The sequence below is a fragment of the Fusarium poae genome, chromosome 4, assembly GCF_019609905.1.
Source record: "Fusarium poae strain DAOMC 252244 chromosome 4, whole genome shotgun sequence".
NCBI classification, from domain to species: Eukaryota; Fungi; Ascomycota; class Sordariomycetes; order Hypocreales; family Nectriaceae; genus Fusarium; species Fusarium poae.
Window position 1 is genome coordinate 4,917,622 of NC_058402.1, and position 13,998 is coordinate 4,931,619.

The following is a 13,998-nucleotide window of genomic DNA, read 5'->3' on the forward strand; positions in this document are numbered from 1 at the left end:
TCGTCGAGTAACGATGCAGAGGTCAAGGACTGGCAACTGATTTGTTTGTTGGTGACATTTGCTTGGTGTAAGCATCAATGCGGGGGAGGTTTGCTTGTTTGATGTAACCAGACAAAGCCGGACAAAGATTAGAAAGGCACGGGGCTGGTTACACCAAAGACAAACTCGAGACACAAAATGCGAATAGCTTCATGGGACAAGAGGTCAACGTAGCACCAACAGCCGTTATCGACCCTAGAGCAAGTCAATTGGTGATAAATGACCGGATTGCAGCCGTAGATTGTTGCATGCCATGGATGTTCCACCCGCTAATATGACTGATTTGATCCATCCTTCTTACTATCACTTTATCGGAAGGTCGGTACTGATGGGAGTCAAGATCGGCGGGTTGCACGGAGAGCTAAGCAGGCTGGCTGCCTACCAAGGCTGCCTATCAGTGATCCTTGACCCCGCGATAAGCTAAGACCAGGCTAAGACTAAATCCGATAATTAAAGAATGGAGGGGATGGAGGTAGAGATGAAAATGGAAATGACGGGGGGAAGTAACGTCGCACTGATAGCGTTTATGTTACTGTCTTGTCTTGTGCTATGCTGTGCTGTGCTGTGCTGTGCTGCGCTGTGCTAGACTAGTAGGGTCTCATCTCCCCTCCCGACCTACTTCCTTCTCATCTATTTTGGGGAAGCTTACAGGTCTCGTGCCCCCAAATTTATCAAATTAGAACCTCTGCATATTTATTTATCTGTTCACTCCCTTCTACTCGACTCTCACCTTCTCCACCTCCGCCTTTTCAACGGCTTTAAAACAAAGCCAAACGCCCGCGTTACCCCCAACGCCCATCTTCTTTCTTTCTTCAGTCCTCAATTATTGACGACATCAATCGTCAAAGACAAAAACAATGTCTCAAGATCCGGCTACCGTCCCTTCCAAGGGCGGCATCTCGACTGATGCAGACTATCACGATACTCAAACCGACGTCGATCTGCCACGCGGTTGGAAGTACCGACGACTCCGTCTCTTCGGCAAGACTCTTCCCTGGTATGCTTCGCCACGTATCCAGCTCGGAATGGTGGCTTTCGTCTGTTTCATGTGCCCCGGCATGTTCAACGCTCTTGGTGGTCTTGGTGGAGGTGGCAAAACTGACCCAACCTTGGCTGACAACATGAACACCGCGCTCTACGGCACTTTCGCTGTGGTTGGTATCTTTGGTGGCACTTTTGTCAACAAGCTCGGTATCAAAGCCTGTCTGAGCTTCGGTGGCGTAGGCTACGGCTTGTACGCCATCAGTCTTCTTGTTTCCGTACACAAACATGTTCCCGGCTTCAACATCTTTGCTGGTGTCTGGCTTGGTCTATGCGCTGCTCTGCTCTGGACCGCACAGGGTACCATCATGATCTCGTATCCTCACGAGAACAAGAAGGGAAAGTACTTCGCTTGGTTCTGGGGTATTTTCAACATGGGTGCTGTTATTGGCAGTTTGGTAGGTTGACCACATCATTATTCATCTACTCATACTGACTAACTCTAGATTCCCCTTGGCGAAAACATTAACATCAAGGAAAACAAGACCGTCAGCGACGGAACCTACATTGGATTCATTGTTCTCATGTTCTTTGGTGCCTTGCTTGCTCTCACTCTTTGCAACGCCGGCGATATCATCCGCAAGGATGGATCTCGCGTTATTCTCATGAAGAACCCAACCTGGCAGAGTGAGCTTTGGGGTCTTTGGGAAACCCTCCGATTCGAACCTTTTGTTGTCCTTCTCTTCCCCATGTTCTTCTCCTCCAACTGGTTCTACGTCTACCAACAGAATTCCGTCAATGGCGCCTACTTCAACACCCGAACAAAGTCGCTCAATGGCCTGTTGTACTGGTTGGCTCAGATCATTGCTGCAGTCATCTGGGGTTATCTCCTTGATATTGAGAGCATCAAACGTACCACTCGTGCCAAGGCTGCGTGGGTTGGCCTGTTTATCTTAACCTTTGTCATCTGGGGCGGAGGATACGCTTTCGAGAAGACTTATACTCGGGAGACTGTCGCTCCAGACTCAGGTTTTGTCCCAGGTGACTGGACAGACTCTGGCTACGCTGGGCCCATGTTCCTGTACATCTTTTACGGTTTCTACGATGCTGCTTGGCAAGCCACCATTTACTGGTATGTTCATCCCTCCCTATCTCAGGCAGATTCTGAAACTAACAATATAGGTTTATGGGAGCTCTGTCCAACTCTGGTCGACGATCTGCCAACTATGTCGGCTTCTATAAGGGTATCCAATCTGTTGGTGCCGCCGTGGTCAATCATCTCGACGCAAAGAAGATCTCGTACAGATCCGAGTTCATCAGCAACTGGGTTCTTCTTTCGGTCTCTCTTGTTATCGCTGCCCCAGTCATTCTTCTAAAGATTAAAGACCACGTGAGCACCGAAGAAGATCTCAAGGGCACTGATGAGACTATTGCGGATGTGTTGCCATCTGGCCATCCGGAGAAGAATCACGAGAGAACCAGCGTTGCTTAAGGGCTCAAGACGCCTTCTAGTGGATCAAGCGCATTTGGAGAGATTGTCACATATGTGTAGGGAGAGGTTGAGATACTAGCAGTAACGAATTAATTGACGTACTTATCTTTAGCACGCTTTGAAACTGTATCCAAGTCCGGTCGGAATATTGATCGACCGTCTTGAGCAAAGTACGTGTGTTGCATAAATAATTGGGGCGGTGTAATAATAAGCGGTAACCTGGTTATTGCCTCTCGACTCCTCATTATCAATTTTCCCCTCCTTTGCTTGCTTCTCCAATCATACCTAAATATGGCCTTGAGGTCCATTATTGTAAGAAATCCTCCACGTTGTCAGTGACAAGAAAAAAGCTTATCGTGTTCAGGCAGTTTTGGCCCTCGGGCTGTTCGCTTCTTTTATTTTCGAGAGGGTCAACTTGCTGAAAACATTCTACACTAATGCACCGACGAGGTTGACCAAGATCAACAATATCGGTGTTCACGAAGTCAAGTTTTCAGAACTTGTAAGGAGCTGTGAAGATGTGTTACTCATTGAGCAGCATCATCTTGCAATTCTTGCTTGCGATGGGGGCCGTGAACGGTACAATACAGTCATGGTACGTAGAACCTCGGGGCCTGCAAGACATTACTGACGGTCAAAGGGTATCTTTGCTGGTAATGTGACTGAAAACGCAAAACTCTGGGTATATGACTATGAGGCCGCGGAGAAAGAGTCTCTCAAGCCCATCTCACTTGCCGGGTTTCCGAATGCAAACGACTTTCACTCATTGGGCCTGGCTATTGACCAGCAAACATCGAATTTATTTGTTACAAACCACGCTCAAGCAGGCCCGCGCATCGAAATGTTCAATCTGGATATTGATTCTTTGACGGCTCGCTACATTCAGACGATAGAGCATCCCCTAATTCACGGTCCTAATTCAATCGCAATTATTGATGGCCAGGAATTCTACGTCAGTAACGACCATTATGTAACCAAGCGGCAGTCAGTCCTGGTTAGCAACCTCGAGACGTATCTGGGTACTCCCACTGGCACAGTTGTTCACGTATCCCTCAGAGAATCAAAAGTCCAAGCCAAAGTCGTCGCAAGAGTTCCCTTTGCAAATGGCATCGAAATACTCAACAGTTCGACCGTTGCAGTGGCGTCTTCCTCCCGAGCAGCCGTGTATCTCTTTGACACGCCTGATCCCATGACTCTGAAGTACAATTCTAAGATCCTGCTGCCGTTTCTCCCGGATAACCTCTCTGGGCATGGTGACAAGTTGATGATCGCAGGACATGCGCATATGCCTTCTTTGGTCAAGTTCACGCAGTCACGACACATCTGCAACAATCCTGTTGAGTATGAACGTGCGGATTCCAAGACCAAGGAGCACTGCGAGACAGCCGAGGCAACTTCATGGGCCGCTGAGTGGAGTGAGAGCGAAGGCTTGAAGAACCTTTATATTGATACGGAATATCCATCAAGCTCGACTGTTGTCAAGGGTGGAGGAGTGGGGATAATTACGGGTCTTTATGCCAAGGGAATATTGGTTTGGCGGGACGTCAATTCCAATCCCAGTTAGTATGAGACCAAGCAACACTCGGAGAATTATAAATGGGAAATTCTTGTGCTTCACTTGGTTGTCAATCCATTTTGGCACTGCTGTGAGGTGAAGGTTGGTGGAACACTGTTTATCAACCTGTTAATGGGTAGATGAATATGAGGTTATCTGGGAAGGCCAATAACATGTGCCATTCGCTTATCGATCAGTTTTGTCAGATGACTAATGAAATCTTAATTACCCCACCGCGTCTGGATTTTTTCCCTTTTTCTCTCTTCCACGATAAATTCCCCACCACCAGGACCCTGAATATTTGTTCAAGCAGCGTCCTTGACTTTTCAACGGTTGTTTGATCTCCTACTCCAAGTCCCGACTACCATTGCAAACACTTATTCTCGACCCAATCTCAAGACTCAAAAATGGTACGTCGCAGACCGCTTCCGACGACTTTATCCTCGTCGGTTGTCGTCTTGTCTTATCGACCGACTACATTGTTCACGCATGCTAAATCGTGAAATTTACAGCCTATCAGCAAAAAGGATAGAAGAAACAAGGAGCAGTAAGCCTTAAATACTTTCCCGATCATCATACAACATGTTGTTGACACCTGATACAGCAAGAGGGCAGATGCCGCCGGAACTCGTGCTCCTGTCAAGGCCAACGGTCTCCCTGTCAAGGCCCCCAAGCCTACCTCTATCGTATGTGATTCATGTATGAGTGATAATTCTTGACTAACGTAACTAGTGCCAAAACTGCCGCAAGGAGATTGTTAACACGAACAAGCTCCAGCTTGAAGTGCATGCTTCGACACACGATGCGAAGTTGTGGCCTAAGGAGAAGTGCTGGCCCAACGATTTCCAGTAGATCATGGATTCACTGATGTCCGTGGTTAGCGGGTGCTACCGCAGATGTTGGAAGAGCACGCTTTGCAAGAAATGCAACAGGGGGAGTGTGTATCCGGAGTTGGAGTTTAATGATATGATTCATGATATGTCTTTAGACTAATGGCAAAAACATCAAATTCGGCGTTTCGTGTATCAGAGCTATCTGGTGGCAGTCGGTATCGAGAGGTTTTGGCTTCCCATCCATCCATGACCGAAAAAGCGTGGGGCATGTAAAGCTAGTTCTTGAGTTCCGTCATCAATAACGTCTCTGTGGCAAGGTCGACGGCAAAAACACCCGGCGAATCTTGGAGATCCAGAGGTTCTCTTAATCTTTCCATGGAGAATATCTCACGCTTAATGTATATGCCATCATCCAATGGCATGTAGAAGGATATTTCCCTTCCAATCAAGCCGTCAGTTCCAGACTTTACTGGACCAACGACGAAATGTCTGACTCTGATATTATCGTCAGGCAAAGTATAGTAGCTCGTTGATTCTTCTCCAGTTGTGATGCCATGCTCGAGATCGATGATTCGCTGTGCAACAACTTGTAACGTATGGCTATTCCAAAGACTCTCTTGCGCTGCGCAGAGCACGCTCATCAAGCGAAGACCTTCCATTCGGGTTTCAAAATCCCGACATTTAATGGCGACAAAGAACAGAAAAGGCGCGAAACCCATTTCGAAATGAAATTCGGATTTTGTTGGTCTGGTCCTCAATCCAGCGAGTTCGCCGGCACCCTTTACCAATTCTTTGAAAGTGGGAATGAATTCATCGTAATCAGTTTCGTCTGTTGTGAATATCACGGTGGATAGGACGGTGCAGACATGGTACATCTGGAGTGGCCAGACTCGTGAGGTTCTAGCTGCTTGGTTGAATTGATTTGGCATTTCAGATTCAAACCTTTCGAACGCAGACTTCCATTGGGACAGATATTGATGGATCTTTTTTTGTTCGGCAAGTATTTCTGGTGGACCCGGTTGATATCTCATATTGCCCAATCGGTACTCCCCGGTTTGACGGAACATCTGTATCGTCATGTTATAAATGGCGTCGATCGAGACTTGGGCATCGAAATATGAACAGAATGACGAAGTGATTGCCGGACTTGGTTGTGTTAAAGCAGGGCAATTCGCTAATGGTTGCGAATCCCCGAAATAAAAGGGCAACACGAATAGTCTTCGATAAATTGGCATTAATAACTTTATCACCCACTCTGGTGGGTCAGAAGTTCCCATCAGATTAATCCCATGGTAGCAATGTCGAATAGCGATATCACCGTTTGCGTGCAGAACCTCGATGCAGACAAAGAGGAGGCACGTTAACAAGGTTAATCCCAGATCCAGACGTCTGGGGCCTTGGAGTTCGCGAATAGCTGCGTTATAATGTTTCAAAGCAACAACGTTTCTCTGCACAGCAACGGCCGAGGATATATCACGGCTCCGACGATTCTCGAATAGGGAGCTAATGGTCATGACAGAGTGTCTAACACACGGTTCCAGCTCGGCAAGCTGAAGGACAATATGGGTCCAAAAGTAGGGATCAATGGGTCCTGATAAAGACGGCGCCGCAACGTTGCAGAAGAACTCCATGACCCTCGACTCGCTTCTGACCGTGTCTCCGAGTACGTGATTCCGTGGTTGTACGAGTTGAAGAGACGACTTTGCTTGATTGGAGAAATCAAGCCCCTGACATACCCGCCCACCAATGACGCATCGCTGACACGAGGGTTTGCCTTCATCGCATTTTACTTTGCGGGCCTTGCATGTCAAACAACCAGATCGCACTTTGCGGCTCCCCTTGCGTGGCATGACTGATAATGACAATTTGTTGAAAATGCAGACTCGACAGAAATAGGAGGAATTTAGGAAGTGGGGATAATGGATGGAAGCTGATCCTTGTGATGCGTTAACGAGCCAATCAGATGCCACGAATCAAGCGAAGCTGGCAACGATATGACATTGGCATCTGATATTGGTTTTATCGCGAGTGTGCAGATGAGGAAAGTACAAATTTCTGGACTGACAGAGATTTGAACATTTATATTTGCCCCATCTGTTGCCACGAATAAGTCAAGTTACCCTCTTAATGGATCTAAGAGCTTTCTAGCGTCGCTGGATATCGTTAGGCGATTCACTATGAGACGAAAGTTCAACTCAATGTCCGGATTCGTATTCAAGCAAAACTAACAAAACGTAGAGTGAATTGAGTCCAACGAATGTTAGTAAACAAAAAAGAACATACAACACCGGGGATTCGCTGGTCGTCACCGACCCAACTACTAATCCAGCGCTTCGCAGCTTGACTATGGGAGAGCAGACGGGATCCCGTATTTTCTACGAGCTATGGTCGTATGTGAAAGTTGAAGATGGATATCCAGACTATGAGTGAAGACCTCGATGTCGAACTTCAGGTTAATCTTCAGAACCCCTGGGCTGATGCAAAACTTGGAGCATTTCAGTTCTCATGATAGTATGCAGCTGAAGTAGTTAGATTTTACTCAAACATAAAAAAAAGAAACTGGAAGCACAAAGTTGACCCAGGTGCCTCATTCATTATTGAAAATTCAAGTATACACACATTGACCTTGACGCTGAACATTAGGTGACTGTTGAAAGCTCCTGGTCACTGAACTGTGCTAGCGACCTAGCCTGCTCTTCCAATCCTGCAGCACGACAAGCCTTCTCCACCCGGCGTAGCTCTCTCACTGTAGATTTGACAGTCTTGTCGTCTTTGCCCTTTGACAAATGGCCCAGCTGCAGCATTACATTGGTAGCTTCTTCCAGCTGGTCATTGTACAGCAGGCTCAACCCCCAAAACGCAACTGCATTTATTTCCTCTAGCTCGTTCTTGGGCGTTGCATTACCCCAAACGTGGGCTACTTCCTTCCATACCGTTTGCGATTCTCTAAACCGGTTCGACTGGTAGAGTAAAAGGCCGACCCTTGCTTTGTCACGGATGGCATCTCTACTCTTACTCCCGTAGCGCATCTCGGAAAGCGACGATAGCCTCTCTGCTAGGTCTACCCACCTATGGCCCTGATTTTTAGAAACTGACTTGACAAGAGTAGATCTGACGAGATCAATGATTCCCCCGTCAATTCTTGCCAGCTCTTCGGCAGATCCTTTAATCCAATCCTCGGCTAAAGCTACCGCTTCATCATCTCTTCCAGAGTCCAGAAGAGTTCTGGCTAACGTGATTTGGGTTTCGACTATGCTTGGGTGTCTAGCAGGGAGTGACGGTATGCAAACATCCAAATTCCGTCGACACATATTTTCAGTCATAGCTTTCTTCCCAGCTTTATCAAGCACCTTTATCAGCTGGCTCAACGAATCAATAGTTTTGCGGTTCGAGTGTCCAAATATATTCACGTGCGATTCGTAGACTTGTTGAAGCAATTCTATCGATTCTTCGAGGTTTTCTGGATATATTAGAGACAGAGTGTATGCGAGATCTCCCATGGATTGAAGAATGTCTGGGTGGTCAGATTTGCGTGTTTTGCGGCGGATCTCAAGGACACGTCGTTGGATTGGTTCGGCCTCTTCCGCTCTTTGTCGATTTCTTAGTGAGACTGCGAGAAAAGCCTTAGCCCGAAGACTATCAGCATGTTCTTCACCCAGCTCTTGTTCTGTATCTTGTGCGATATCGATCCGGAGCTTGAGAGACCTTTCGCGGTCTTCAACGCCTCCACGGTAGCTCAAAAGGTGGGCAAGAACTGATTGTAAATGTAGGCGTGAGTGGATGACAGTGTGCTCGACCTTTCCTTGTATCTCGGTTTGGAGAGCTGCAATGGCTTCATCGAGTAGACCTGTCGTTGCATACTCCCACCCTGTATCGTACTCGAGATATTCGGACAGATCATCATGTTGGAATGGACCATAGTAGCTGCCACGGCTCGCCACATATTCAAGCTTCCTTTCGACGTACTCAATGTCAACGCCGCTCTTTCTTAGCCATTCCAAGCTGTCTTTTTCATTCCTAGCGGTTCCAAAGGCAAATTCTAGACAGACAAACAATTCAAAAGCCGCCTCCCGTGCTGCTTTGCTGCTTCCCTGTGCTATATGCTCCAATTCACGAAAGATTTGTCTTCGAAATAGAAAGTGTACCGCTTGAAACGCTTCAAAGTCATCACAAATCTATTCTCGTTAGGCTTGATCGATAGTTAAAAACTAATCTCCTGCACTCACGCAAGGAACCTGGGGCAGTCTGTCTATCTCGATGGCCAGCGCCTGATCCTGGTCCAGCGACCCTCTAAGAGACGATGTCAGTATCCATTTGTAAAGGATTTATTGGCAGTATTACAATTTCGTATTGTCTGTAATCTGGAGCAAAATTCCAACGAGAGACGACATATTAGTTACTCTATCCATGGGGTCAACTGTCAAGGACCTAGTGAAGAATTGCAAAAGGACTTCCCGTATGTCAGATCTCATGGACTGATAATCGGAAACGTTGAAGTGGTACTCCAGAATGGATCCCACCAGGCTCCTCCGATCCTCCAGAGGTATGGATGTAGTGCTCAGCCGTCCACCTAGCAAGATCCAAGCACAGAGCTTACCGTAAGTAAAAACATCCATGCGTTTTGCGCTTGAAACAGGAAATGCCCGTCGGTGCCATTCAGGTGCCTGCCAACCTGCGGTGAATGGAACATAGACAAGAGTACGTTCAGAAGCTCCTGTACAAGAGAAACCAAAGTCTATCACTTTAACTTGGATTTTCGTAGAAGACGAAGGGTCGCAAACAATTAAGATATTGGCAGGTTTCAGATCTCCATGCACGATATCTACGGAGGTTTATTAGCTTGAGAACTTTCCCAATCAGGATGCTGCTCACTACACTCGTGCATTAAAGTCACGGCTCTGCCTATCTGCTGACAAACTGACAAGGCTTCTTCGAACGAGATACAATTTGTACCAAGGAAGGCGGCAAGATTTCCGTCCTTGGCTCTCTCGAGAATAAGGGTAGGCCAGATCTCGGGTAAACCTTCTCCCTCGTCACTATAATTTCGGGCGACATCGAAACCCACGCCGTATAATCTGACGAAGTTTGGGTGGTTCTTGATGAGCGGGTGTTGTAGGATATAGATCTCTGATATTAAAGCTCGGTAGATAGAAGCTTTTTGTGTGAGATCAGCAGTTTTTTTAAAGCTCTTGAAAGAAAAACTAGCTTGCGCGGTCAAAGGACGTGTCGTTACAACACCTGAAGCACCGTCGCCATCGAGTGGAAGACCATACTCTCGAGAGCCGAAGAAAAGGAAGTCGACACCAAGTCTTTGTGCGATAGCTACGAATCGAAGAAGTTCGACTGAACAAGGCTGAAGCCCATTGTCAGCTGCATCAGATGTGGTAAAGACAGTGCAAGTATCGCTCAGGGAGGTCATCTTGCTACTACGCATGGCTGAGTGATTTGATTGCACCTGCTACTATGATGGTTGTTTTTCTCGAGTTTTGACAGATAATAATCACGTTTGCATTGACTTTGATGGCCTGAAGACTGCGGTCAGGCACCCATACATACTTTCATGCACCTGTACAGCGTGACACAATCATCCAAAACCCAGGCTTCATGTCAACATGCTCCTAAGTGGTTCCATCTTTCCGACACTCTTCTTGCTCATTCTGTAATCTCAAATCAGCAGATACTTGATTTAGATAGGTTTTTCGTGTAGGTAGACGAACGGCATCGAGAAGCCTCGGCAGGGTTAATACGATTGTCTCCCCACGATTCTACGATTCGTTATTAGCACTCGTAAGCACTAGTAGAGGCAGTCTACTACCTGAGTATCAATAGTAAAGTTGCTACCAAACAGAGAGCGGAGTTTGTTTATGAGCTTGGCCAGGTCGATGTAGTTACTTTCCAAAGATTGTAGCATGATGGCTGAGGTGAAATATCATGAGTAAGGTCAACATACCGGGCCATACCTTCGGCTTTGTTATACTGCACAAGACTTCAGGCAAATAGTAATAGACATCCACATCTATTGGACAGCCACGTTGGGCATCAATGCGTGCTTACAATAAATGGCTCGGCCAATTGCCAAACTGCACTTTGGATATCCTCAATCAGATAGACTTGGGGAGACCATCACATCCTTGCCATGCAAATTTTAATAGCACTTACGACTCACCAGCCACTCTTGCCTTGATTGAATCTAATATTTGATATCTTTTCTGGGGATAACTGGTAATACGATGGAAAAGATCACCCAAGATCTTTCTGCTATACTCGAGACGAATTGGCAAGGGGAGAACTTTATATCCTTCAAAAGGTTGGAAGATGCTCTCAGCAGCTCTTCAATCAAGAAAGTCTTGGCTGAAGCAGATCTTCAACCATATCATCAGAATGACGCCTTCCAGGCTGTGCAACAAGGGGGGCGAAGGGTCTTTGCGACTCTCTGCACCATTCACAAGCCACATCTAATTCTTGACTTCATCGCTCAAGACGGTTTTCTCAAGGGTTCTCTGGACTCCAAAATGCCTCTAGAAGAGGAAGTATTACGAATTATCATTCCCAAAGACTATAGAGTTTTCTTTGATGCCCAGTGGCCTTTCTGCTCACCATTGTTTCAACATAACTTGTCACACCGGAGGCTCCACGCCCGTACGATTCTTCCTTTTCTTGAAATGACTTCAAAAGGCCAAGGTGGTTTTGGTAATGTTTACCATGTCTCACTTCCTCACTTCCACCAAGACCTCGCCCCGTTGGCAACTAGCCGTGTAAGTATTAATTGACCTTCTCTATAATTGAGTAGACTATGCCCCCCTGGTCCTATTTTTAACATGCTCAAACAGGTTAATGTGGCCATCAAGGAGTTTCGATCCTCCCCAAGCCAAAACGATGACGCTTTTCACGAGCAGCATATGCTGTCGCTGCTTCGTCATTTGCAGCATCCGAACATAATCAAGTTTTATGCAGCTTTCTCGCTCAAATCTGTGCCTCAATTAATCCTTGAAGTTGCAGACTGCGATCTCACTCATCTTTTGTCCCATCCTAGACCGAATAGTTTCGAGGAATCGATAATATTCACCGAGTTGTACGGCCTTAGCTCGGCCATCCATGAATTACACAACTACTTCAGTGACGAACTGGAACTCAAGTTGACTGGTTGTCATTACGATCTTAAACCAGGCAATATCCTGGTTAAAGGCACTCGCCTACTTTTGTCAGATTTCGGTCTCTCTAGGATGAAACCGGAAATACAAGGATCAGCATCGTCATTCAAAGGAGGCCTAGGGGACTATCTTGCACCAGAGTGTCAGGATCTTTCTTCGTCACTAGAGAAGACCGCCATCCGTCGCTCCAGTGACATCTGGTCTTTTGGCTGTATTCTAGCTGAAACACTGACGTGGCTTGAAGGAGGTCCTGTTAATGTGGCTGAGTTTCGACAAAAGAGAAAAGTTACGTTTATGGGTTTTCTCTCTGTCAACACATTCCACGCAGACCTAGAACCAAGTAAAGTTGTCTTGGACTGGCTCGGGTCTATCGAAAGTTCAACTTCATTCTTGCACCGGCGACAACTCATCGGACTTATCCGTGAAATGCTTGAATTTGAGGCAGATAAACGACCCACTTCGAGTGTTGTAGTTATCAGGTCCTTCAAGTTTGCATTGAGAGCGGCATATGTTCAAATTTATGAGGGTCTCGAGAATCTAATCACGTCTCCCGATTTCCACTTACTGGTGGAACGAGAGCGCTTTCGAGCTTGGGCTTCAGTTTCAGGGTTGACCGATGTTAACCAGGAGCAACTAGTAACAGAAACTACCAGCCGGTTGCGACACCAGACAATATGCGAGTCTTTGCGTTGTTTGAAAAATACTATATCAGCACGACTATGCCAGATTTCGGACCCAGACCCTACCATGATCTCTTTCACTCATGTTCACGCCATCAGAAACCATATCGATAGTCTTTGGGCAGCAGAGTCCCAGGCTGCTGTAGCGCGGATGGTGGAGATAACGGAACAATACGCGTTGGCTCACTCCCCATTAAGTTTAGAGACTATTGTCAAAAACTCGGACATTCCAACATCACCGCTCTACAAAAGAATCCATCTCATGATTGCGATGCGGCAAGTGTCCGTAGCTCTTGAATCCCCAGTCGCTGTGGGAAATAGTATGCGTATTCACCGATCGATGGTGGCTGTCACAGGAACGTTCTCTGACAAACGACTGGGTTTTCTCCGAAGATCCGGACATGATCAGTGTCCTATTATTATTGAGTTTCTTAACTACTCATCGAGTTGGATAGATCGTCCGGACGAGCTTCTAGAGAGAGTCAGCAGTCTTGCTGGAACTCTATCCAAGTTGAAAGACCTGGGAAGTCTCCCTATCTTGAAGTGTGAAGGATTTTACCACCACCCAGAGGAACAGGCAATTGGTCTGATTTTCAAAGTCCCCAACCACAAGATTCCGACAGACGCCGATCCACAACAAATTACACTGACTGAAATGATCAAATTGGCAAACACGAAAGAAACGCGACCTTCGTTGGACAAGATCTTTTGGGCGGCTTCGACACTCGCCAACGCAGTACTGAGTTTCCATCAGGCAGGATGGTATCATAAGAACATTTCCTCATCGAACATTCTTTTTCCCCTCGATACCCTTGAGAACCCAGCCCAATCACTGCATAGTCCCTTTATAACCGGCTTTAACCACAGCCGTGAAGACCAGGAAGGCGCATTCACAGTTGGCCCTAGTAATGGCCTTGAAAGCGAAGATTATAAGCATCCAAGCTATGGTTCAAACACCAGATTTCAAAGGTGTTTTGACTATTATAGTCTCGGTCTTGTTCTTCTGGAAATGGGAAGATGGAGGAACTTGAAACGTATGATCCGTGGTCACGAGACGCTATCGCCGATGCAGGTGCGCGATATGCTTCTCGAGAAGGAAGTGCCTCAATTGCGCTACCAGACTGGCCAACTGTATCACAATGCTGTACGAAGCTGTCTGGACGGATCTCTTGATGAGTGTGCCCGGGATGTAAAGATCCTAGATGATTTCAAAGCAAAGGTCGCCATGCCTTTAAAAGAGCATGAGGCTATTTGTGTGTCAAGATAG

General features: G+C 46.7%; 6 protein-coding genes across 6 annotated transcripts; 4 read left to right on the forward strand and 2 right to left on the reverse strand.

The window, feature by feature from the left end:
- Positions 1-896: 896 nt before the first annotated feature.
- FPOAC1_011712 (uncharacterized protein) lies at positions 897-2,512 on the forward strand (the record flags this gene model as incomplete). The annotated part of the gene is made up of 3 exons (XM_044856079.1): positions 897-1,478; positions 1,527-2,152; positions 2,203-2,512. The coding sequence occupies 3 exons, from the start codon at positions 897-899 to the stop codon at positions 2,510-2,512; spliced, it is 1,518 nt and encodes a 505-aa protein (XP_044703392.1).
- Positions 2,513-2,803: 291 nt separating this feature from the next.
- Positions 2,804-4,076, forward strand: FPOAC1_011713 (uncharacterized protein; the record flags this gene model as incomplete). The annotated part of the gene is made up of 3 exons (XM_044856080.1): positions 2,804-2,824; positions 2,877-3,107; positions 3,153-4,076. 3 exons carry the CDS (start codon positions 2,804-2,806, stop codon positions 4,074-4,076), a joined length of 1,176 nt encoding a protein of 391 aa, XP_044703393.1.
- A 398-nt stretch (positions 4,077-4,474) lies between these two features.
- On the forward strand, positions 4,475-4,919 carry FPOAC1_011714 (uncharacterized protein; the record flags this gene model as incomplete). The annotated part of the gene is made up of 4 exons (XM_044856081.1): positions 4,475-4,477; positions 4,580-4,614; positions 4,672-4,753; positions 4,800-4,919. 4 exons carry the CDS (start codon positions 4,475-4,477, stop codon positions 4,917-4,919), a joined length of 240 nt encoding a protein of 79 aa, XP_044703394.1.
- A 256-nt stretch (positions 4,920-5,175) lies between these two features.
- FPOAC1_011715 (uncharacterized protein) lies at positions 5,176-6,750 on the reverse strand (the record flags this gene model as incomplete). Its single annotated transcript, XM_044856082.1, has 2 exons — positions 5,176-5,800; positions 6,155-6,750. 2 exons carry the CDS (start codon positions 6,748-6,750, stop codon positions 5,176-5,178), a joined length of 1,221 nt encoding a protein of 406 aa, XP_044703395.1.
- Positions 6,751-7,539: 789 nt separating this feature from the next.
- On the reverse strand, positions 7,540-10,334 carry FPOAC1_011716 (uncharacterized protein; the record flags this gene model as incomplete). Its single annotated transcript, XM_044856083.1, has 4 exons — positions 7,540-8,939; positions 9,127-9,190; positions 9,391-9,614; positions 9,854-10,334. The coding sequence occupies 4 exons, from the start codon at positions 10,332-10,334 to the stop codon at positions 7,540-7,542; spliced, it is 2,169 nt and encodes a 722-aa protein (XP_044703396.1).
- A 796-nt stretch (positions 10,335-11,130) lies between these two features.
- On the forward strand, positions 11,131-13,998 carry FPOAC1_011717 (uncharacterized protein; the record flags this gene model as incomplete). The annotated part of the gene is made up of 2 exons (XM_044856084.1): positions 11,131-11,655; positions 11,731-13,998. 2 exons carry the CDS (start codon positions 11,131-11,133, stop codon positions 13,996-13,998), a joined length of 2,793 nt encoding a protein of 930 aa, XP_044703397.1.